The sequence below is a fragment of the Tenrec ecaudatus genome, chromosome 13 (assembly GCF_050624435.1).
Source record: "Tenrec ecaudatus isolate mTenEca1 chromosome 13, mTenEca1.hap1, whole genome shotgun sequence".
NCBI classification, from domain to species: domain Eukaryota; kingdom Metazoa; phylum Chordata; class Mammalia; order Afrosoricida; family Tenrecidae; genus Tenrec; species Tenrec ecaudatus.
Genome location: NC_134542.1, coordinates 56,389,372 through 56,412,924, shown reverse-complemented (window position 1 = coordinate 56,412,924; position 23,553 = coordinate 56,389,372). Strand labels below are relative to the sequence as shown.

At 40.6% G+C, this 23,553-nt stretch overlaps 1 protein-coding gene across 1 annotated transcript in view; it reads left to right on the top strand.

Moving 5' to 3' along the window:
* Nucleotides 1-15,397: 15,397 nt before the first annotated feature.
* PPP1R1C (protein phosphatase 1 regulatory inhibitor subunit 1C) overlaps nucleotides 15,398-23,553 on the top strand; it is a 146,371-nt gene continuing 138,215 nt past the window's right edge. The window contains exons 1-2 of the mRNA XM_075529906.1: nucleotides 15,398-15,491; nucleotides 17,273-17,333. Of these exons, the coding sequence (XP_075386021.1) occupies nucleotides 15,411-15,491; nucleotides 17,273-17,333 (142 nt within the window). The 5' untranslated portion in view covers nucleotides 15,398-15,410. The remainder of the gene's footprint in view (nucleotides 15,492-17,272; nucleotides 17,334-23,553) is intronic.

The following is a 23,553-nucleotide window of genomic DNA, read 5'->3' as shown; positions in this document are numbered from 1 at the left end:
ACTATTAAAAAGTCATAATATATTTTTTTGGTCAAATGAAACCTGTTAGGAATGAGAGAAGTGCCTGACAGTGAATTGTGCTCTCCCCAACATATGTGTCACTTTGGTTGGACAGTGATTCTCAAGGATTTGGCAGTTATGTAATGATGGCATTTGGCAGTTATGTAAACACATGCTCATCCTCCATGATGCGATCTGATGTGTGTGATCAATCAATGGATTGTCAGGGAATGAGGATGGGATAAAACACCTTTAATCAGGTCACAACACTAATCAGATGTAAGAGGAGATTCCCTGGGATGTGGACTGCATCCTCTTCAGTGTACAAGCTAAAAGCTAGTGGAGATCCAAGGATCTCTTACTACCATGAAAGAGGGGCTGGGAGTGGGACATATCCTTTGGTCCCACAGTCCCTTTGCCAAGAAACTTCAGCAGCTGTGGGAATTTGGGGCGGGGGGGGGGGGTAGAACCTTCCCTTGGAGCCTGTAGAGAAAGGAAGCCTTCCTGTAGAGTCACATCCCTGAACTCAGACTTGCAATTTCTTAAATTGTGAAAAAATGCATTTCTAAGTTCATATTATCAGTATTTATATAGTGAATTAAAAAAAACACATGATTTAAGCAAATTATAAAACATATAGAGCAAAAGTTCTATTGAATACAGTCTTACTCTGATAACTATAGAGTTACCGTGAGTTGGATTTGACTTGGCGCCAGCTGGTTGCTAGTTTGTTCATTATTTTACTGTTGTTGATGTTAGGTGCTATTGAGTCAGTTCCTACTACCAATGACCCATATATATTCAACAAATAAAACTGCCCTGTCCTGCACCATCCTCATAATTATTCTTACTTTTGAGCCTGTTGTTGTAGCCATTGTGCCAATCCATCTCTTATCCAGGGCCTCCTTCTTTTTCATTAAGTGTGATATTCTTTTCCAAGAACTGGTCTCTCCTGATAACATGTTCAAAGTATATGGCATGAAGCCTTACTATCCTTGCTTCGAAGGAGCATTCTGGCCGTACTTCTTCCAAGAGAGGTCTGTTTGTTCTTTTGGCAGTCTATAGTACTTTCAATATTCTTCGCAGGCACCTTAATTCCAATGTGTCCGTTCTTCCTGTCTTCCTTATTCAGAGTCCAAATTCCACATGCTTATGATGTGATTCAAAATCCTACGCCTGGAGTCAGGACACCTTAGTTCTCCAAGTGGCATATTGTTTCCAACACTTTACAGCGGTCTCAGAGAGCCGATTTACCCAACACAGGTGTTGTTTGAGCTCATGACTGCTCTTTCCTTGACCATTGATTGTGGAGCCAGGCAGGATGAAATCCTTGACAACTTAAATCTTTTCCCTATTTATCATGATGTTATGTATTAGTCCAGTTGGGAGGATTTTGGTTTTCTTTATATTGAATTGTAATCCCTACTGAAGGCTGCAATACTTGGCCTTCTTCAGCAAGTGCTTCAAGCCCTCTTCACTTTCAGCAACCAGGGCTGTGCATCTGCAAATCGCAGGCTGTTAAGAAAGCTTCCTCCTAATGTCACATTCTTCTTCATATAATTCAATTTCTCTGATGATTTGCTCAGCATAAAGTATTGAACAAGTATGGTGACAGGATACAATTCTACTACACACCTTTCTTCATTTTAAACCATGCACTATTCCCTTGTTCTATTTGCACAAGTGCCTCTTGAACCACGTGCAAGTTCCTCACGAGCACAATGAAGTAAGTGGTCTGGATTGCCCATGCATCTCAGGACTATCTGCATTTTGTTATGATCCACAATTATAACAAAAACAATTTTTAAAATGAACTACATAGTCATAGCACAATTATTTTACTAGTACAAATCTATCTGTGTAAAAGTTTTAGGATTTCAGCGAAGCTCTTCAGTAGGGTAGTCATTCCGTAGAATTAGACGGCTACTGATTTTTAGAAAAGAAATATTTGCCTTCCGATGGGAGATTTGCTCGTAGGAAGATGTTCCTTATGTTAATTTTTGTCTTACCACCGAAGAATATAAAACAAAGCCATGAAAAATAAAACATAAACACTCACAAATTACACGTAATTAGAAATTATCTTCTCTCAACCTTTAGCCACAAATTCTTATCAATTACTGCTTTAACAGATTTGTATAATTTGCGACAAAATAATGAAGGTTTCAAAAGGGGTGGGGGAAGGAAGACTCACGCAGGGGAAGGCTTCTCAAGGGGGAAGACAGAGCTGCTCCCACAATGCAGTAGAGAACAAAATGAGTGCATTCTTTATCATTCCACCTGCTTATTTTACATGCCTAGAAATATATGGAGGGAGTGGTTAGATCAGTGTTATGGTAAGGCCGCGTGATACCCAACCTCTAGTCAATCTACATACAGAGTGATAAAACCAGTCTTTGTGATTCTCATCCATCATCTTCCTCCCAAATGAGAGAACAGGACACCAGTAACATAAAACAACCTGCATGATTAGAGGACCTTCGTGGGGATATAAGTGGGCCAAGAAGAACTGCAAGGCCATATGAAGTGTTTTGCATCATTCTAGTTTTAGGGGTTCTGAACACATACTCTCTTAGTAGAGTTCATTGTGTTTTCTTAACAACGAAAATTGGAATGCTCTTAGTCAGGAGCCCTTGCATTTTGATTTCTCTGTTCATGCAGTCACTCCGCTTGTGCCCATCGGGGTTGGGCGGTGCGGACTGCTGAGTCATTGCTGTTGCCGTGTGGGATTCCCTAGCTAGATCCCGGAGACTTCTCGGACCAGAACCATTAATCCACTGTACAATTCAGTGGATTCAAAACGGACTCCAGTGCCTATTTGAATTGCAATAAGTCTGCCAAAATGCATTTACATGAAAGAAAATGCTTGGCTAGATAATAAAACTCTAATAAAGATAGAGTCTGCAGACAGAAAACTCTGAGGAATTCTTAGAAGGGAAAGAGAAGATATAACCATCTTGCTCAGAAATCAAAACAGAGAGAAATGCAAGGCAGCTGCAAGATAAAGGGCTAAGCTGTTACAGTAGCCATTTCTGAGGACAATCTAGAGAAACTTCAAGTTCAGGTTGAGCAAATCACAGAACAGGAGTCCCTCGAGGCAGTGATAAGTACAATTAAGTAAAAATGTCATTTGATAATTTGGGGCTGATGGTCTGTTCGTCAAGCCACTCTTTGTCCTCATACTGAACACTTGTCTGCATCAGTGTTTGTCCGGTGATAAAGGCTGCAGGGTCCATAGACACAAGGACGTCTCTCCCAAGGGTAAGTCCTGCTCTGAGCATTGGAGCTGGATAGGAAAAGATCTCCCCTCGGGCCTCTGCCTTCACCATTAGGAATGAGAAGGAACGAGAACTACCGATCCCCTTTGTGATAAAGATAATTTGGAAGTGCTGTTCTCCAAAGTAGGGTTTCTGAACACAGGACACCGCTAACATAATAACCAGCATGACTAGAGCACCTTCACGGGGGAACTCGCAGGCCCCCAATAAAAACTATTGTTACTTTACCAGGTTCCTCAGTCTTCCCCTTCCCCAAAGGTCCCTACAAGCTTCTGAATGACTAATTTGCATTCACGGAGAGTAGAAGAGGTTCTCACTTGGGCCTGAGGAAATATATTTCAACCATTCAGTTTGATAAAGATGCTCAATCACAAATAAATATACATTTAGGAACTCGAGTCACAGAACTAGTTGAATAAACTCAACAGGATAAAAATGAGTCATTCCAAGTATTGAAAAGATCCCAAATGCTGCCGAGTAGCAAAAGTAAAACACAGTACTTTTCTCTGCCAAAACACCAATGTAATTTGGAATGCCACGACTAAAGATAAATTCTTAAAAGTTTTATAAAGGGAAGTTTGTCTATGATAGACTTCTCACACAATGAAAATCAATAACACTGGATATGATGACAGACATATTATCAAGGTTATGAAAGAAGGAAAGAAAGATACGCCCTACAGTTCTCTATGGAGCCACACTCCCTCAGGTGGGAGGGAGAAAGAAGATATATTTGGGTATACAAAGCTTTTCTAGGATTAGACAATTTTGCATAACTACAAATTATCTCTACGATGTTTACTGAACAACACATTTTAACAAGACAAGAGATGAATCTAAGACAAGAGAAAAATAGGAATAAGAGTGGGCTAATAAATCAATAAATCAAAATAAAGCATACTGGAAAGGAAAGGGAAACAATGGGAAAGTAAGACACCTTCCTCACGACGGGTAAGTGGAGACCGGGGACAGAAATCTCGATAACATCTGTATATTCATTCGTGATTGAAGTGAAGACTGAGCAGCAAAACGACACAGAGAATTCTGGAAGATGCTGCAGAGGAAGGTGCATTTGAATGTGGGCCTAAGGGAATGGGTGTTTTCCAAGTTAGCAAAGACTGTTTCAGTCAAAATGACCACCAGTGCAATGAGAACAGCAGTGTGAAGGGACCTGGGTTACTAATGTTAGAGGAAGGCGCTCAGCAGGCGCTCTAGAGCGTGGGGCCTCGAAGTCTGGACATTAAGGCATTTTTCATTCTGTTTTCCCTAAAGCACCAGATGATGATCTAAGTTGGTCTTCTTATCCCTTCCCTAATTAATTACCTACTGCTAGCACCTAGTTCACTCTGTGACTCATTATTTTTACTGGAAAATAAAACTCAGCACATTACCACCTGCTAGAAATCTCATGTCCTTTCTGAATTAAGAATCATCTCTTTGCTTCCAAAATCATCATGCATATATTACACAAGCAAGATAATGAGTCATATGTTAAGTATACTTGTTAAACTTTGTGATTAGGAAATCATAAATCAGGTGTGCAGTATTTCCATTTTTCAAGAAATGAGAATGTGAGGTGACCTTAAAGATTCCCCCCAGATAAGTTACCATGAAACAAACCACTCTGACTTACAGACCACATCAATCAGTCCAGGTCAACAAGACCTAGAGACAATGGGAAATGCCTTTAGATACTCAATACAGGTTTCATGTTCTTACTAAGACATTTGCTTTTGCTGGAGATGAGTCATGCTAATCAGTAATTTTTTTCTTTTTACTGTTCCATTACCTAAGATTATTTGTGATATAAATCATGGACACATAGCTAAACACTCAGGAATGGCTATCACTTTCTTTTGAATCCACTCAGACCCAGACAAGAGCTAAAGTGTTACACCATGTAGCCAAGACTTGCATTCATCTTGTAAGAATGCTCTGTGTTTCAGTGAAAGTTAACGCTGAGATAACATACACAGAGTGCCACATGTGTACACACTAGCTAGAAAGGACGTATACAGCGAACAGGAACAGATCTGAGAAAGCTGTTTATTAAGTTTTACAGTGATAATAAAGGAAGGCCAATCAATGAGTGTTCACGTGTCAACCTGTGAGCAAATCATTTATTGTGGCCAAAAGCCAGAAATATAGATCATTGGTCAAATAGACTTTGACACTGTGAATATAAAATCCAATTAGCTTCACTCCAAACACACGTTCTAAAGACATTTACTCATTTTTTGAGAAAGTAAAAACATATTCAATAATAATAGACAATATATGCGATCATTATATAATGACATGTATATTATAGGAGACTATCAATTCAAGCATATTTAGTTCAAATTTACTTTTTATTTTCTTAAAAATATTGTTTGTGAAGCTTTTCAAGTCAATTGGTTTTAGCACCAACTTTCTATTTCTGGGATTGACTAGTAAACTGACAAACAGACACGCCTCTCGTGTCTTTTCTTCCCTGTATCTTGCCTTTTAAAAATTTCCCTAAGTATTAGAATTTTCCCAAGGCGATATTTAGGGATAAAAGATGAGGCTTAAACCAGTTAGACAGACAGAGAGAGAGAAAGAGACAAAGAACTTTAAGATAAAAAAAATCAAGAAAAGAAAATAAGAAAACTGAAACAACTATCACGAGTTATATTTAAATCAAGTTTGCACCATCTATCCTGTTCTCTCAGAGATTCAAGAAATAATTATTAATTAAAATAGTATACAGGAAAATGCAGCTCTCTTTCTTACTTGATATTGGTCTCAGTGTGACTTGAATGTCAGTTTGAATTCTATAGAACATATTTACCAATGCACACCAGTAGAGCAGAAGACAGTGTTAAAATATTTTGCAGAAAACAAAATAGCAAGGGAAAAAATGTTTTTAACCTCACCACAGAGCTCAGATCTACTCTTGTCACAAATTGTAAATGGAGAAGATTGGTGTCCTACTCGGAGATGGGATTTTCCTGGAATGAAGGTGAATCTAAAACATATCAAGGAATCAGTGTGGCATAATGAGGTAGGCCTTGGGCTGCTACTCACAGTTTGGCAGTTCAAACACATCAGCCACATTGGGGCAGAACGAAAGAGGCAGCCTCTTTCGGTAAGAATTTATGTTGTTGTTTTCGGTGATGGTGAATAGGTCCCAACGCCTAGCAGCCCTATGGACAACAGAATGAGAAACTGCCTCGTCCTGGGCAGGCCTCACAGGCCTTTTGATGTTTGAGTTCATTGATGCAGCCCCTGTGTCAATCCAGCTTGTCAAAGCTCTTCCGTCTTTTCACTGCCCCTCTACTTTACCACTATGATGTCCTTCTCCGGGCACTGGTCTCTCTTAACCATATGCCCAAAGAGTGTGAGATGAAGTCGAGCCATGTTTGCCTTGATGGAGCACTCTGGCTGTACATCTTCCAAGATGGATTTGTTTGTCCTTTTAGCAGTCCATGGTACTTTCAATATTCGTCACCAGCACCACAATTTTAATGCATCAATTCTTCTTCAGTCTTCCTTATTCCATGTTCAACTTCCACATGGATATGAGGTGATTGAAAATATCATTGCTTAGGTTGGGCACACCTTAGTCTTCAAAGTCACATCTTTAATGTTCAACACTTTGAAGAGGCTTTGCGCAGCAGATTTACCTGATGCATTGCATCCTTTGATCTCTTGTCTGCTGCTCCCATGAGCATCCATTGTGGATCCAAGCAAGATGGATCCTTGACAACTTTACTCTTTTCTCTGTGGACCATGGTGTTACCTATTGTTCCCATTCTGAAGATTTTGGTGTCCTTCATGCTGAGTTTCCATCCACACTAAAAGCTGCAGTCGTTGATTTTCATCAGCAGGTGCTTCAAGTCCTCCTCATATTCAGCAAACAAAGGGGTGTTATCTGCCTATCACAGGTTGCAACTAAGCCATCTTCCAGATCTGGTACCATGCTGTTCTTCATATAATCCAACTTCTTTGATTATTTTCTCAGCACACAGATAGACTATGCAGCGAGGCTGCAACCCTGATGTACACATTTCCTGATTTTTAAACCATGCATGTAAGGATTTAAAACCTTTAAATTCCACGGCACAGTTCTGCTCTGCTCCAAAAGGTTGCTATGAGTCAGCACTGACTCGATAATAGTTCATTCGGTTTTTAAAATCACCTCAATGTCAGTCTTACACAAAAGGCTACTTGGGAAACTCAGAATTTATCGTGTGTCTAGGCTTGTCATGTGCAAGCGTGAAGCGATGAGATGGGAGATGGGCATCTGCAGAGGGTGGTTTTTGAGCTGGAAATCCCTAACCTGAGAATGTTAAGTAAGAATGATCAGAATAGGCCAGTGGCTGCAGCTTCTCACGTCTCCCGAAGCTTCTGTAAGCTCTTCCCGAGTTCCCTTTAAAAGTTTGTATAGACTTTAAAGTGCTTCAGTATGCTATGAGTGCGGTGTTTTTCTGTCTTCTTTAATTGTTCCTTAAAATAGTCTCTCAAGAAAAGTAGTATACGAAATGCTTTTAGAAATCGCCTGTACAGTGAAAGAAAGGGCTTTCAAGGTCCACTGCCCTTTTGATGACTATCAAGATTGGGTCAGACCTCAATCATAGGAGGATATAAATCCCCTCATCACATGATCCTATCCCACCATACCATCACAGCTTCTTCATAAGAAAAACTTTATAAACAAGTTATGTGTTCATTTATTTGCTAGGATGTTATTATAAGAAGCAGCACACCCAATGCCTTCCATGAAAACGCTCCTCTATTCAGGAAGGCTGAGTAGTAACTGCAGCAGAGACAATCGGTGGTGAGACTTGGGCGGAGCCATGGCCCAGAATACTTTCCTAATTTCTCCCATTTGATGGTGTCTTTGACTGCTCGCCGTTTGGTAGCTTGTTACTGAGAAGAAGCATTCACGGGTTGAGGGGCTATAGATGAAGAGTTAAAAGGAAAGCCAGCAGTAATGGTGTGATCGCTATGACTGATTCACAGCTTCAGTAGTCATGTAGTGTCATGTCTACTGTATGTTTCTAGGTACATACAAGTGGTGAGAACTGACTCAGAATCCAGGGGAAGTAACTGGATGTCACCTCATCATGGAGTGTAGTAACGTAACATTGCTGAAGAACATGAGGAATGGGAGATGTTGTTGCAGCTGTCTCTGCAAAATATTAACTTTATATTATACCTGTAATCTTTACCTTTACTTTTTAGCACTTCCAGTGATGAGAAAATGCAAAGAGCATTTCATCTGGATGATTCCCTGGCACTAACATAAGTCTAGAATAATTATTTTTAAAATCTATATCTTATTGTCCTCACACTATCTCTTGGTGAGTGAGCTAATGCCCTGTACAGAGTTGTGCATTCTTAAGTTTTGGATTCATCAATACTTCTTCCCTTATTGCCATCCAACAGTTATTGAATACCTATACCCTCTCCACCTTTCTCTATCCATCCTTGCCATTGCTTGAGTAGTCTATTGTAATTTCTTCAACTATTCTTGCCTCTTGTTTTGACTTTTTCCAGTACGTCCTCTCTTTAGGCACCACTATGACTATTATAAAACCAAAAAGACACTCTGGTTTAAATCTCTCCATTTCTTCTCACAGGAGCCCGGGTGACCTATTGTTTACACATTGGAAGGCTAACCACCAAGTCAGCAGTCTGGAATAACTGGTCACTCCATGGGAGAAAGGCAAGCTTTTCTACTCCTGTAAAGAAACCCACAAGGGCAGTTCTACCTTGTCCTATAGGGTCAATGAGAGTCAGCATCAACTAGATGGTAGTGTGTGTAGAATTTAGTTTGGAGTTTTATTCATTGCCTTCACAACATATTGCACGTTTTGTATCATGGTATACAATGAGTTTGTGCCTGGCTTTCTCTAGCTCGTGCATTGAGAGAAGCTAGTTGTGAGTGGATGCCAATGCACACTCCGTGATGGAGATAATGGAGCTGTGGCAATGTGGAAATTACTATGTTGGTTAAAGAGGGTGGTTTTGTACCAATGTGATTATTTATGATCTTGTGGGCATAAGGGTTCAGCGTTGCTACACCAGTTTTTCCACGAGGAGCTCTTTCTCTTTATATCCACCATTTCTATGTGTTTTAAAGTATCTTGTAGAGCTATATTTACATAGTAACTATTTTTAAAATATATATCATAAATATGGACATAATTTTTACCCCAACTTTAAAATAGAATTTCAATGATGAAAAGAATCCACCATGAGAAAATGCAAAGCCTTGAGTTTGGAGAACATTGCAACTCAATGTAAAGAAAACAAATATCCTCAAGACTGAACCAATAAATAACATCACGACAAACCAAGAAAAGACTGACGTGGACAATGATTTCATCACAATCAATGTCCATGGGGGCAAAAGTCAAGAAATCAGCCAATGCAGCAACCTGGGCAAATCGGCTGGACAAGACCTCTTTAGAGGGTTGAAAAGCAATGATGTTACACTGAGAACGAGGGCTCACCTAACCCAAGGCATGGCCTTTTCAGTCACCTCATAAGCATGTGAAAGTTGGACATTGAATCAGGAAGACTGAAGAAGAGCTGACACATTTGAATTATGGTGCTGGTGAAGAATATTGCATTTCCAGAAGACCTAATAAATCTGTCTTCAAAGAAGTGCGGCCAGAAAGTGGAGATGGTGATAACCCACTTCGGAAATGTTATCCACAGAGCTAGTCTCTGGATATCATGCTTGGGAAGGAAGAGGGGCAGTATCAAAAGGAAGTCCCTGGACAAGATGCATGGATGTAGTGGCTGCTACAGTGGATTCAAACACAATGATTGGGGCAGTGGGGCAGGACTGGGTAAGGTTTTGTGCTATTATGCACAGGGTATGATGAGTTAGCGCTATTTTGACAGCACTAACAATACCAATAACAAACACACACTGTAAGCAAAGTAAAAAATGCCTGTGAACCAGAGGAAGTCAATGCCTTACTCTTGTCCTAAGGTCTTTTACTATTTAATCCCTGTGGCTAGACATTTTACTGCTATAAAAATTTTGGTGGCTTGTGTAGACTTCTCTATAAAATAAAAATCTACTGCCAACAAATTGATTCTGACCCAAATGGACCCTATAAGATAGAGTAGAACTTCTCTCATGGATTTCCGAGACTTAAGTCCTCATAGGAAGTAGACAGCTTCATCTTGCTCACAAGCAGCCATTGGTAGGTTTGAACCACTTACTTTGTGCCAACAGCTCAATTTGTAGCTCAGTATGCCAACAGGGCAGGGATCCCTTTGGAGGTCAAACCACTCTTCTTACAGGGGTCGCCTAAGACCACTGGAAAACACATATTTCCGATGGTCTTAGGAACTGAGACACCGCTCCTCTATCTCAATCTTAGCACTGAAGGGTTTTTACGGGTGCGCATACTGTCGCAAAATGTGGCCCTGCAGTTTACTGTCGTTATATCAAGACTGTTACCCATGCTACACCATGCTTCAATACAAAACTTCATTTATTTTTCATTAGAAATACATATTTCACAAGATATAATTACATATTTTTGTGATCAATCACTGTTTTAATTATGTTAAATTTGTAACAATGAAAATACATCCTGCATATCAAATATTTGCATTATGATTCATAGCAGTAGAAAAATTACAGTTATGAAGTAGCAACAAAAATAATTTTATGGTGGGGGATCATCAAAACATGAAGACCTGTCTGAAAGGATTGCAGCATTAGGAAGGTTGAGAACCACTGCCCTAGGGGTTCTTAGACCTCTCTACAGAGCCTTTTATTTTAGTAGGACATCATGATCCAGAGCCCAGACTCTAGATAAGACTGGCTGTGCTTGAATCTCAGCTTTGTCACAAGTTAACTGGGTAATTTGGGGCAGGTTATTTAAACCGATTCTCAGTTTTCTTGTTTTAATTAGAGAATAGTATGGTATTAATATCTACCTCAAAGGGTTGGGACTAAATTAACCTATATAGGTAAAAACCCTTAGAATATTTCCTGGCACATAGCAAATTTCATATAAGGGTTAGCTATTATTGTTATTATCCTTTTAGGAGAAAACCCACACCTAGTATTTAGTTGATCTATAATGGAAGAAGTATGACTAGAGTGCTCCTTAGACGCAAGGATGGCAAGACTTCGTCTTACATACTTTGGACATGTTGTGGAAAAAGACATCATACTCGGTAAAGTGGAGGGGCAGTGAAATAAATGGCAGGCCCAAATGAGAGGGATTGACACAGTGGCTGCTATAATAGGCTCAGGTACAGGAACAATTGTGGGATGGTCCAGGACCGGGCAGGGTTCTGCGCTCTTGTGCATAGGGTCACTATGAGTTGGAACCAACCCAATGGCACTTAACAACAAACAACACTATTTAATATAACTATAACCCTTCCAAAAGCCCAGATGGCGTAGTGGATTGTATATTGAGCTGCGAACTCCAAGGTTGGCAATTCAAACCCATCAGCCGCTCCATGTGAGGAAGACAAGACTGTCTGCTCCCATGAAGATTTACAGCCTTAGGCCCTCACAGGGGCAGTTCTGCTCTGTCCTGTAGTAGAACCGGCTCTCTCTGAGTCAGAATGGACTCAATGGGGGTGAGCTTGGAGTTGATGCGGTTTTGTTCCTCTTTCCTATAAACGTCCTATAATACTTTTGTATTTTCTTTACAAATTTGAGTTGCATTTTAAAAGCTTCTTGGAAGAACAGTTTCTCTTGAAGGAACCTCCAATATCTTCTAAACCAACCTGTCTTTTAGTGACTTATAGTGCCTAGTGCTGTAGCATGGAATATGACATGGAGCAGATTCTAGTAGATTCTAGTGTACGCCGTCTTGTGTGCCAGTGAGAGGTGCTGGGAATTGCCGACAGACAGGCAGTTCTTGCACTCAGTCGAGGTCGGATAGGGACTATGAGAACACAGGTGAGGTGGTCTAAACCCAACACACGTAGAAATATGTCTATAGGTACTTCCAGAAGCTGTGCCTCTTGCCTGTGTCCTGAAGGACACACGGGGGTTGGCCTTTGAAGAGCAAGACATATAAAGCATTTTAGGATTCCCTTTCTGATGCCTTTCTGGTCAAATAATTCAAAGTAGAACAGTTAGTCACTGAGTATCTTTTCATTATTATGTTCACCATAACAAATACATGAAAATTCACCCATTGTCCTACCTGATATAAAATGTATACAGAAATGTGAGCTTGTTAGTCATTTAAGTCACAAATATGCTTCACTCATCTTTTTGATAATCTACTTGAAAGAAAATGAACAACTATCTCTCACTGAGTAGCTATCATGTGCCAACGTTGTAAGGAGCATTTTTGGAATAAACACACCTGAGCCTCCTGGGAAGCGTGTCCTGTGGCTGCCGAAATTCGTAAGCATACCCAGGAGCCAGCCATAGCTGTGACTCAAGGTTATCAACCCCATCCTCTTTGTCAATAGACTAAATGAAAATTTTGGATTAATTGCTTACTAAAATTTTTTTTCATGCAGCTTTTGCATACTTTGAGGAATTATTTATAGACATAGCCTCATGAATGATATTAATTCAGATATTCTTCCTGGGGAAATTTTATGAACTCTTGCATACCTCAATCATTATAATTTAGACATTTCCCTTCATGGTTGGAAGGATAAACCCTGACACCGGGAGGATGAAATCACAAGGCTTCTGGCTGGTCAGCACTGTTCCCTTCCGAGAGTGCTTTCCCAGACACAGCTTCATCTGCTCTTGCTCCCTAGTGGCTATAGATCACCACTTGAATAATGCATAGTATTTTTATATTCTTTCAACAGAACATCACCTACTTAAATCATTAAGATGGGTTCTTGGTAAGGGATCAGAATTTTTAAAAAGGAGAAGAAAAAGACAAGTTTCCTTTGTAAATGCCAGCAACAGTAAATAAGTAGGTAAGTGACTAAAAGAAACAAACAAATCAATTGTCATCCAGGTGATTCCAACTCATGATAACACCGTGTGTTGCAGAGTAGACCTGGTCCTGGGCCTGGTGGCCTAGTGGTTGCGAGTTGAGCTGCTAACTACAAGGTCAACAGTTTGAAACAACCAGCCCCTCCACAGGAGAAAGACCAGGTTTTCTATTCAGAGACCCAGAGCAAAAAAGAGGAAGGCAACTCAGTGACATAGATTGATGTAGTGACGGCAAAAACGGGCTCAGGAATGGGAACAATTGCAGGGTCGTGCAGGCCTGGGCAGTGTCTCCTTCTCTTGTGCATAGGGTCACTATGGGTTGGAACCAACTGGGTGACACTTCACAACAGTTAACACTATTTAATGGAACCATCCCCCTTCTAAGAAGCCCTGATGCCACCACGGGTTCTGCATTGTACCGCTGACTCCGGGGTTGGCAATGCAAACCCATCAGCTACTCCAGAGGAGCGGAGTTACAATGGCAGAAACCACAGGGGCAGTTCTGCCCTGTCCTACAGGGACATTATGAGTCAATTGACTGTAGGGCAGGGAGTTTGGCTTTGTCATATAACCCATATGGAGAGTCCCTGGGCAGCAAATGGCTAAGCCTACTACTACTAGGTGGACAGTTGACAGGTCAAATTCACTCAGACGCACCTTACAAGACAGGCCTGGTGACCTGTTTCCCAAAAGTTAAGCCTTGAAAATCCTCTATTGCACAGTCCTGCTTTGCACCCACGGGGTCGCTATGAGTTAGAACTGACTGACGGACAACTAACAACAGCAAATACTTAGGGGAGCAGAGCATTCGGCTGCGCTCTTTTGAGGCCATGCTGGATGGGTTTGAGTCACCAACCTTTAGGTTAATAGCTTAGAGCAAATCATCTGTAGCACAGAGGAACTTCCTAGAACATTGGTCACCCCCTAGTTGCTTCTCCATTAACGTAGCTTCATTTCTAGGTTTCCTTTGCAAACCTCACTGAAAGCATAAAGGCAGTTTGGCTATTCTACCTGTCTACTCTTCGGTATTAATGAGTGTGGAGAACCCGTATGAAAAACCCATGTGCCATCATCCTCCATCATTCTGGAATTACCCTTTCATGCTTTTTCTCAAGTGCTTCTGCTTGCATAGGTGCCCCCTGTGGACAGCAGACCACCATGGTTACCGTTAGGTTCCCACTCAGGTTTTCTAGTCATTTCTCTGGTCATGCAAGTCTGAGGTTCTAGCCGATTCCACCAGGAAATAAAATAGAGGTCACTGCAGCAGCCATGATTTCCAAGCTGCTTGCTAAATTTAGCTGTCCAATATTTTCCACTCTAATGAAAACCGCACGACAACTATAGAATGTTGGAACCGGCTGGGTGCCGAAAGGTCATTGGATCCAAACCCCTCATTTTCTTCCCTGATGAAGACAGGGGTCCCCGACACAGCCTGTGATTTTCTTGAACTCACAGAGCACGCTAATGGCAGGGCTAGAACTTGAGCTGAGGTCTGCTGAGCCCTGGGGCCGCGCTGCCCTTGCCCCACTGCAGATGCGCTGCCTCCTGGTCGAATGTAACTAGCTCTTGCCGCATAAATATAAAGGATATTCTTGGTTGTGGCCTACCCTCCGTGGCCATTCAGCTATCTGGTGGCTGAATATGCAACAGCAAATGTGTCGGACTTACTTACACATTGCTACAAGAGAAATGCAATGATTCCCTACCCCGCCCCTGCCCCCACCTCTCAGAGCTTCCTGCTTTCTGTGCATCAATAATAAATGGCCCATCCCTGCAGTCCTCAGAGGGAGCTTACGTTGCACTTTGGAGCAGCCGGTTAGTAATGTACAGTGGCTAGAGCGTTTCTCTCAAATCCCAGGGCAGTGGGTCGTTCAGGGCTAGCATTGCATTTTCAATTAGCTGCTGAGTGACTGCCTGGCATGTGTATTCGTGAAGAGGCACACAATTAGCTTATTGTTCCTTTCCGTATGGTACTGAGAGGATCCACGGGGCTGGTGGGGAACCAGGCAAGCCAGGCATCGCTGTGGATGTGGAAGAAGGGAGTTGGTCACACCTCCGCATCTTCTCTCGCTTCCTCTGGAATTTCAGCTGTTTAGTGCGCAGCACTCACTCTGTGCGGCTTGGTGGGGGGCACCCGAGGAAACACCCCGACACTGGCAGTGATCTTCCTGAGCCCGTCTTGTCTTCTAGTGGTTCTCGTCGACAACATGGAGCCCAACAGCCCCAAAAAGATACAATTCGCGGTGCCTTTATTCCAGAGTCAGATCGCGCCCGAAGCCGCCGAGCAGGTAAGGAAAGGGAGCTGGCACCAGGGCTCCGAGGGTGAAATTAATTCCGCATGCGTTCTTTTGTGGATAGAGAGGTCGCTACCTCTTGAGTGTGCCGAACTCGCGCCTTTGAGGATTAGTGTATGACAAATAGACTGGTTTCTCTACATCCTTGTGTTTGATTCCATTGGCGAAATTAAATACTAAAAGATTACCCTTCCTTTGAGATAAAATCATACCCAATATGAGTGATTATATTCTCAATTTGGATTTGATTTTAAAAATGTTTTCAGTTATTAAAATAACAAGCACAGCTTTTAGAACAACTTAAAAAACATTAGCCATCTTTTATTTAGCTGTTGTAGAATAAAAAAATGATTTTACAACAAATATGTTACAAGCTAGAATGATTCTATATCATACAATTACTTAATATTTTATTTAAATTTTTAAAAGTACATATACAAAGCACTCATACATTTTCTGTATATATAATATTGGTTTTATAGGCATATTTGGAATTTTAGAACAATTTAATTAAAAATTATCAATGATATTTTATTATTTGCTGAACTATTTTCCATGGCTATATACCTATACCTTTCTCTTTTGCTGTACAGCTATAGAAAGAATGTGATATTGATTTATATCTGCATCACCTTTTATGTTGAGATTTATTTAGACTCCTGATGCAATGATACCACTTTGAAAGACCATTTGTGGGAAGAGGAATTGTGGGAAGGCAAATGGAAACAAATTTACAACTTAATTCATTAATTTCTTAAAACTCAAATGATCACTGCTTGTGTTTTAAAATATTTTGTAAAAGGCCAAAAATATAACCACTGCATCTAAGACTCATTACTTTCTAGAATGTTTTGATAAACTAGAGTAGATTCACATCAGACCATAGAAACACCATCCTGAATATGTAACTGTCCGGAATGAGGCATTGATTCTATTCTGGCAGATGCTCTGGTAAATTGTGGTCATTTACTCTATTCACTTATATTTTAGGGTCTTATGAACAAATATATTCAAAGAATCCAGGATGTATTCAAGATTTGAATCATGGTATTTTTGCTGTAACTCAAAATGAGAAACACATACAGAAACACTAAACTTCTTAGTTTTAAGTGAATTATGCATCTCAAAAGATGCAGATGCATTTCCAATTTTCTCACTTGTTTAGATATTATATTATAAAAATTTAAAAGCTAATGTAAATTTAAATTTGGTTCTGTTAACTTTAATAATAGTAACAGCTAAAAATTTGAATTCTCCAAACTTCTCTAACCATGTTTAAAAATAAAAGTGGTGGATAAGAAAAACATCTCCTGAATGATGAGAGACCTTTAAATTAGCAAGGCCTCCCCTTATCTTTAGTTGCACTGCTCAGCTATCTATTTGTTGTATAAATATATCATTAGGTTTTTGTTTTTTTTAAGTGGAGGGTGAAGAGTTGGGGGAAAGACTCATGCTTGATAGTTTTACTACCAGTATGTCTATTATTTCAAAATTCATGAACACCTACTGTGTACCTTTCAGATGTCTGCAGTTATATGCTGGGGAAATATTTGGAGAGGGCCAGTTTGCAACCTGAAGGGTAACCCAGGAGACAACGACAGGGCTTTCTACTCCTAAAGGGTTACTGTCTCAGAAACTCACAGAGGCAATTTTACTGTGTCTTGTAGAGTAGCTTTAATCTGACATCCCTCAGTGACAGAGACTTTGGTTTTGATTGGAGTAGCCGGAAGAAATGAGATTCTCACTGACGTTCCCTGGGCCTTTGTTGTTCACAGATCAGGAAAAGAAGACCCACACCGGCATCCCTTGTGATTCTCAATGAACATAACACCCCAGGTAAAGCAGCCCTCTGTTGTGATCGGATGGCACAGAATTGGCTTACGCGCATCAAAGAGCGTGTCATTGCCAAGAGGTTTCAGATCAGGATTTCAGTGAGCAGGAATCCAACAAGCCCATCGACAGGCTGGATCATGAGCAAAACAAAAGAGAAATGTTGTAGGGGCCGTTTCACCGCAAGCCTGCTTTTTCTGTACAGTGACGCCCAGGCGATGATACGCCGTGAAACGTTTTGTTAGCTTTGGCTGTCGTGTTCTCGGGTGTTCGTATGGAATCCTGTCCGTCCCGTGTTTCTTAATGAGACTGGTAGAACGTTGTTTAATTAGGGTTCAAAGCCTTAATTACAGTAGTAGATGCTTATACCTTCACAGACTAGGTTTTATATTTATGAAAAGTGGTCATGGTTGGGCAGTGAGCCAGTTTGGCTACAGCGTTGGTGATGACGTCATCGCTGTATAATGCAATTGACAAGCGATCAGATCAATTTTCAGCATTGCCCTTTGAGAGCCATTTCAAAGGGTTGCATCCATTTGTTGAGGTTTTTTCCCCCCCATTTCCTGTAAAAAGTAGAGCTGCATTGTTATTCTTGCTAAAGGACTGTGAGCGCTCCCTAATACACAGACATTCTTTACTTACTGAAATACAAGTAGGATGGCAAAGGTCACGACATTAACTTGTAAGCAGGCCGACCTTGGAGTTGGAATTTTTCCCCAGGTATGAACAATAAAGAGAACAAAAAAGAGTCTCAGTAGTGAAACCATTAAATATCTAAAGTACATGTTAGAGTGGTCATATATTTTTAAAATTTCCGGGCAAAATATTTCTTGGCTTTTGCTTGTTATTGTTGGTGCTAAGTGTTGTTAAGTTGATTCTGACTTATAGCGCCCCCTCCACGCAGCAGAAAGAAACCCTGCCTAGTCTCTAGAGCTCCTCAGCAATTGTTTCGCTGAGTTCAGTATTCAGTCACCGTGTCAATGCCTCTTGTTGAAAGTCATCCCCGTTCTCTCTGCCCGGGGGGATGGCCTTCATCAAGAACTGGTCTCGCTTGATAACATGGCCTAAGCATGTGAGATCGAGTGGCACATCAATCATCATGGCTCAGGAGCAGCTTTGGCTATACTTGGTTCTGGCAGTCCATGACACGCTCCAAGATTCCTGACCAACACTCAGTTTTAACAACACGCTTGTTGATGCCTGATCTTAAATGCAGTTTCACTTAAAGTGAATGAAGTGAGCATATGAAGGCAAAGTCAGGTCTTTATAGACTATTGATTACGGTGTCCAAATACAGGGCAAGGGCAGCTGCTGGGAATGATGCAAGCTGATTAGTCCCTGTTGAAAACAAAGAATGATCATTTGACTCTACATTTTAAATATTCAAATATAATTATTTTAAAAGAAGCCATGGTGGTGCAGGCAGGTAAGTGTCGCTCCTCTGGAGAGAGGCGAGACAGCTTCTGGAAAGATTTATAGCCAGAGACGTGACGCCAGGGGCCCTATGATAGGGAGCAACTCAGTGGCAGAGAGTGTGGCTTGGTAATTTTTTAGACTCAGGTTCAAATATATTCTTCTGCCTACTAAGGAATCACAGCAATTAAATTGTGTCAGTTTGGAGAGAAGCTTGTAATTTCACCCCTGCGTGCTCACAGTGCAGACCTTCCACAATGTCCTGACACTCAGCTCCTGAGGCTAGTCCTGAAGAGACTGGCCAACTTCGATTTCTTGGTGCCTGGGCGTGCCCTTTTAAGCTACCAGGAGCACCTTTCAGAGACTTGCGGCCATGGTTACTGTGTTTAAGTAGTGAAGCCGTGTCAGTGACCTTTGTGGCTTTCCTTTGAAATAGAAAATCGTAGCTACTGTTTCTTGATCTCAAATATGTGCACTTGACAATTGATGAAACGTTTCTCAGTGAGTTGAAGTGACCTTTACTAACATATTCTCCTACAAATGGCAGACGCAAAGAGAAACTCAGATAATTATAATTCCAAAGCACCCCCCATTATCTATGGCACCGCACCAGCACTGAAAGTTTTCTTGGACTGGCAGAGTAAGGGCTGCAAATGTAATGAGACGTCCTGGTTCTGGAGACAAGCAAGCCCTAACATTAAATAGACCCTTTGTCTAATCCATATAGTTTGGTAGATTAAAAATTGTGTTTCATTCTATTTAAATATCCCTGGAAATCAAGTCTTCTTCATACCAGACTTGCCAATCAGTTGATGGCATTGAGCTATTCCCAGAATTGGTGCCATCTTCTTATTTTTCAGCACAATTGGAGAGAACTTAGATGCAAACAGCTTCTCACCAGAATTACGTCATGTTAGCAACTCGTCTCCTTGTAGCCTCCTGTGAAAAATAGAAGCTCACAAGGGACTGATCTGCTCTTACCTGCATGTAGCACTTATATCAGTGTGATAGCGTGTCCCGTAAAAAGGATTTATGGCTATGATTATTGAGGGAGGGACTCTATGAACACAGCAACCAAACAAATAATAACAAGACAACACAGGCCAAACCTGGCCTTTTTTTCAGCGGTGGTCATTTTCTCATCGATTAGAGACAATAATGGGCAATCTACGTGTCTCACAGGGCAATTGTAGTGATCAAAAGGTTAAAGTGAGCATACTTTAAACTTGCAACATTCAACATCACATTTAAATGTCAATAGTGGCTATGCTTTTGAATATTACCTTTGCATGTTATATTTAAGAGTGTAGACATATTATAAAGTGATGAACAGAATTTCACCAGTACTAAATATTTCTGTACAACTCAGTAATTTTGTTTGCTCTCAATAATGCTACTTGAACATATCTTCTTTCAAACTGAACTGAAATCAACCAAAAATTATGACAATAAAATATATGTATTAAATGCCATTTCTTAAGCCATTGCTCTCCTAACCTTCAGAACGGATATGCTCTTTTATTCCTATTGTTGCTACAAAATCAGAAACCTTTATTTAACAAAAATATCAAAATGTAAAGCCTCCATCTATGACTATAAGCTCTTAAAATGCATTTCAATATTCAATTTACCTTTTAAGCACCAAATAGTTATTCAGCCACCTTTAAAGAAATTTTATGGTGAATTTGGTGGAGGGTGGCAGAGCATATCGTCAGTGTTATATCCAGCAGCTCATATATATTTTGTGTCATTTCATTGATTGTAATCCTCTCAATGGAACCTCACTTACTTTGCTTCCTCCGTTTCTTGCTTTGGATGCACCTTCTTTTCCTAATCTGTCTGAATTTTGCCTTTGGTAAAAGCTGCCCTTTCGATCTTAAGTGGTTGATTATTCTAAAGTGTCTATACTTCCCTAGTGTTGCTGTTCCCTTTGTAGACCTGTCTATTGTTTGACGGAAAATTGAGCCACAGGGCTGAGTTCCATTCCAGACATAGAGTGTGACTACGCTTCATTGGGTCAAAGGTTCTATCAATTTCTATGTGGCTAGCAAACGTGGCCTTTTTTAGGATTTTGGATTTTGTTTCATGTTACTCTCCCACTTCATTCAGAACCTTCTAATGTGAACCCTTTCAGAGCAGTTGGTTGTGGTAGCCAGGTACCATCTAGTTCTTCTGGTCTCCGGCTCATGGGGACTGACATTGGCATGATCCATTGTACTTGTTGTTTACATGTGTCTTCAATTTTCATCACTCTTCTTTCCCCTGGACAAGAGGAGACTAAGGGTAGTGCTTTTAGATGGCTTCTCCTGAACTTTTAAGATCCCACTCGCTACTCACGCAAGTAGAATGTACATTGTCTTTGACTTTGTGGTCTGTGCTGTTTCAGTGACCTTGGTGTTCCCCGTGACGCAATTCCTGTGTCCAGGCCCAGCCATTCCGTGTCTCAAGTGATTAGCTGTGGCTGAGATGTTTCCTAAGTTTGCCCCACATAAGCCCCACCACAATCACTACATTAGTTGCAGCAAACGTACATACTCACGTAGAAATTTCCTCTGTCAAACCTACACATAATCATGGTACATGCCTACGTGTTCAGCCGTGCATCTACTTGTGAATCACCATTATGGCAGGATCCTGTATATAACAGCCTTTCATTCTTGCTCCCCTCCTACTGTCTTCTTCTGTGGCCATACATTTTTGCCAAACTACTTCCGGTACTAAATTGAGTTCCCCAAGGGAACACATGTCTACCCTCTAGCCAGTGATTTTCCTTCTCGTTCTCCCCACCTCTGATAACCATCAGGGAAGGTGTCTTTTAGCGTGAGAACCTTTTCTTGACTTTTAACAATAATGATCTCATACAATATTTGACCCCAAAATTACATGCTGCTATGTATAGCTAATGACATAGTTATGATGAATGATAACTAAATAAATTCCTCCAATTCCTCTCTGTTGTCTAGCTGACAAAATGAATATCCCATGAATCACCTGTTGTTAATTCAGTTTAAAATTCAAATCCCTGAAAAATCTTTCTTTAGTGTCAATTAAGCAGAGATAATTGGATTCCCTATTATAGAGACATAATTAACAAATCTTTCCAATTCCTCTGATGAAATCACTGAGTTGCAATCATTGCTAAGTGAATTAGATACAACTCCACCTCTCCCCTTTTCAGGAGTTTGTAGAAATAGTCAATTATAAAGCATATGTGAATGAGTGGATTAATTGTAGATCTAGACAGATGTATGAATTCTTTTTATATTTGCTACAAGAGAAATAGAATATAAAGATATTTCCACACATAAATTCTTTTCTTTCTTGTTTGCCAGTGTTGATCTAAACACGTAGATGGATTCGTTAGACAGACCGTTAGGCATCTGTTTGGTACATATCCAGGAACAAGCTAATGTTGACAGCAGGAAAAACCCCTGAGATCTGACATGTGGGTGGAGGCAGGCATCTAGCATGCATCCATCTTCACTCACATGCAGTCTGGGGTGGCCAACTAGACAGTCTTATAGGAAACAGCTTTCCCCCCTATATTTTCATTTGCTCTTCTGAACAAGGCTTCCTTTTTGAATAGCTTTCTGTAGCTGTGTGGTCTAGCTAGCATCATTGTTTTTAGTGCTTGTGTTATCTGTAGTCAACACGTTTGGTTCTTATATCTTTATTTAGAGGGTTACTTACATTTCAAATGCTCTTTGCTTTTAGATGCCATTGAGTCAGGTATGACCCAGTATAACCCTGTGTGCAACGGAATGAAGTGCTGCCTGGTCCCCTGCCCTCCTCACAGCTACCCCTATGTTTGAGCCCCTTGTTGCAGCCACCAAGTCAATCCGTCTTGTCCAGGACCTTCCTCATTTCCACTATCCCTTTAGTTTAACAACCGGGATGCCTTTTCCAGGGAACAGTTTCTTCTGATAACATATATTTTAAAAAGTCAACGAATAATCCTTAGTTGAAGAAAGTATATGAAGAATTATTTCAGCATAAAATCGGGAATTTTTTGGTGAATACTTAGAATGATCAAACCTAGTATTGAAAACCCAGAATTATTCATTCTTCTCTGAAGTATAGAACATGGAGCAAGCCCCAGGAATGTGAACTGGTCTGCGTATTTCTTTTTTTCATGAAATTGTGTCTTCAGTCTACCACTGCAAAATACATTACTGCAAACCTAGTAGCTTAAAACAACCTCATGTGAAAGTCCTGTTGGCTAGGCACTCGAGCAGCTTCATGGGATCCTCTGCTTCCCTAGGTCTGAGAACAAGCGCTGAATGTCTGCATAAGACACAGTTGTCAAGGTTTACCATTGAGTTTTTTTTCTGCTTTCTTTGTCATGAGCTAATGGGTGGGTAAACTTTGAAAAGTTTTGCTCATCGTTCTTATCGCTGTTTTCAGTTTCTCTCTGGTTCTGGCACTAGGTAGTCTGACAGCCTTAATTTCTACTGGCCTGGTGAATCTCCTTTTTGAATGTGCCATTATTAATATCTCTGTGGAAGACTGGGAAATTATGCATAAGTAGGTACTCAGGAGGCACCGCTGAACGAGAAATCTCATCCTCATGTTCATTTCAATGAATGCATAATAGATTTTATCTTATTAATTGAACATGATGTATAGCAATAAGGTTTTGCATTTTTGGTCTCTTAAACATTATGCATAAGTCACATTATTTTTTATCACAGAATTAAAATATCATTCTTGGGGAAAAAAACAACAACAAAACAACACCAACAAAAAAGAAAGTGAGTCTTTAGGTTAGGTATTTTTTAAAGCTCCCCGTCCCCAACCCCTCTGCTCTAGGGTT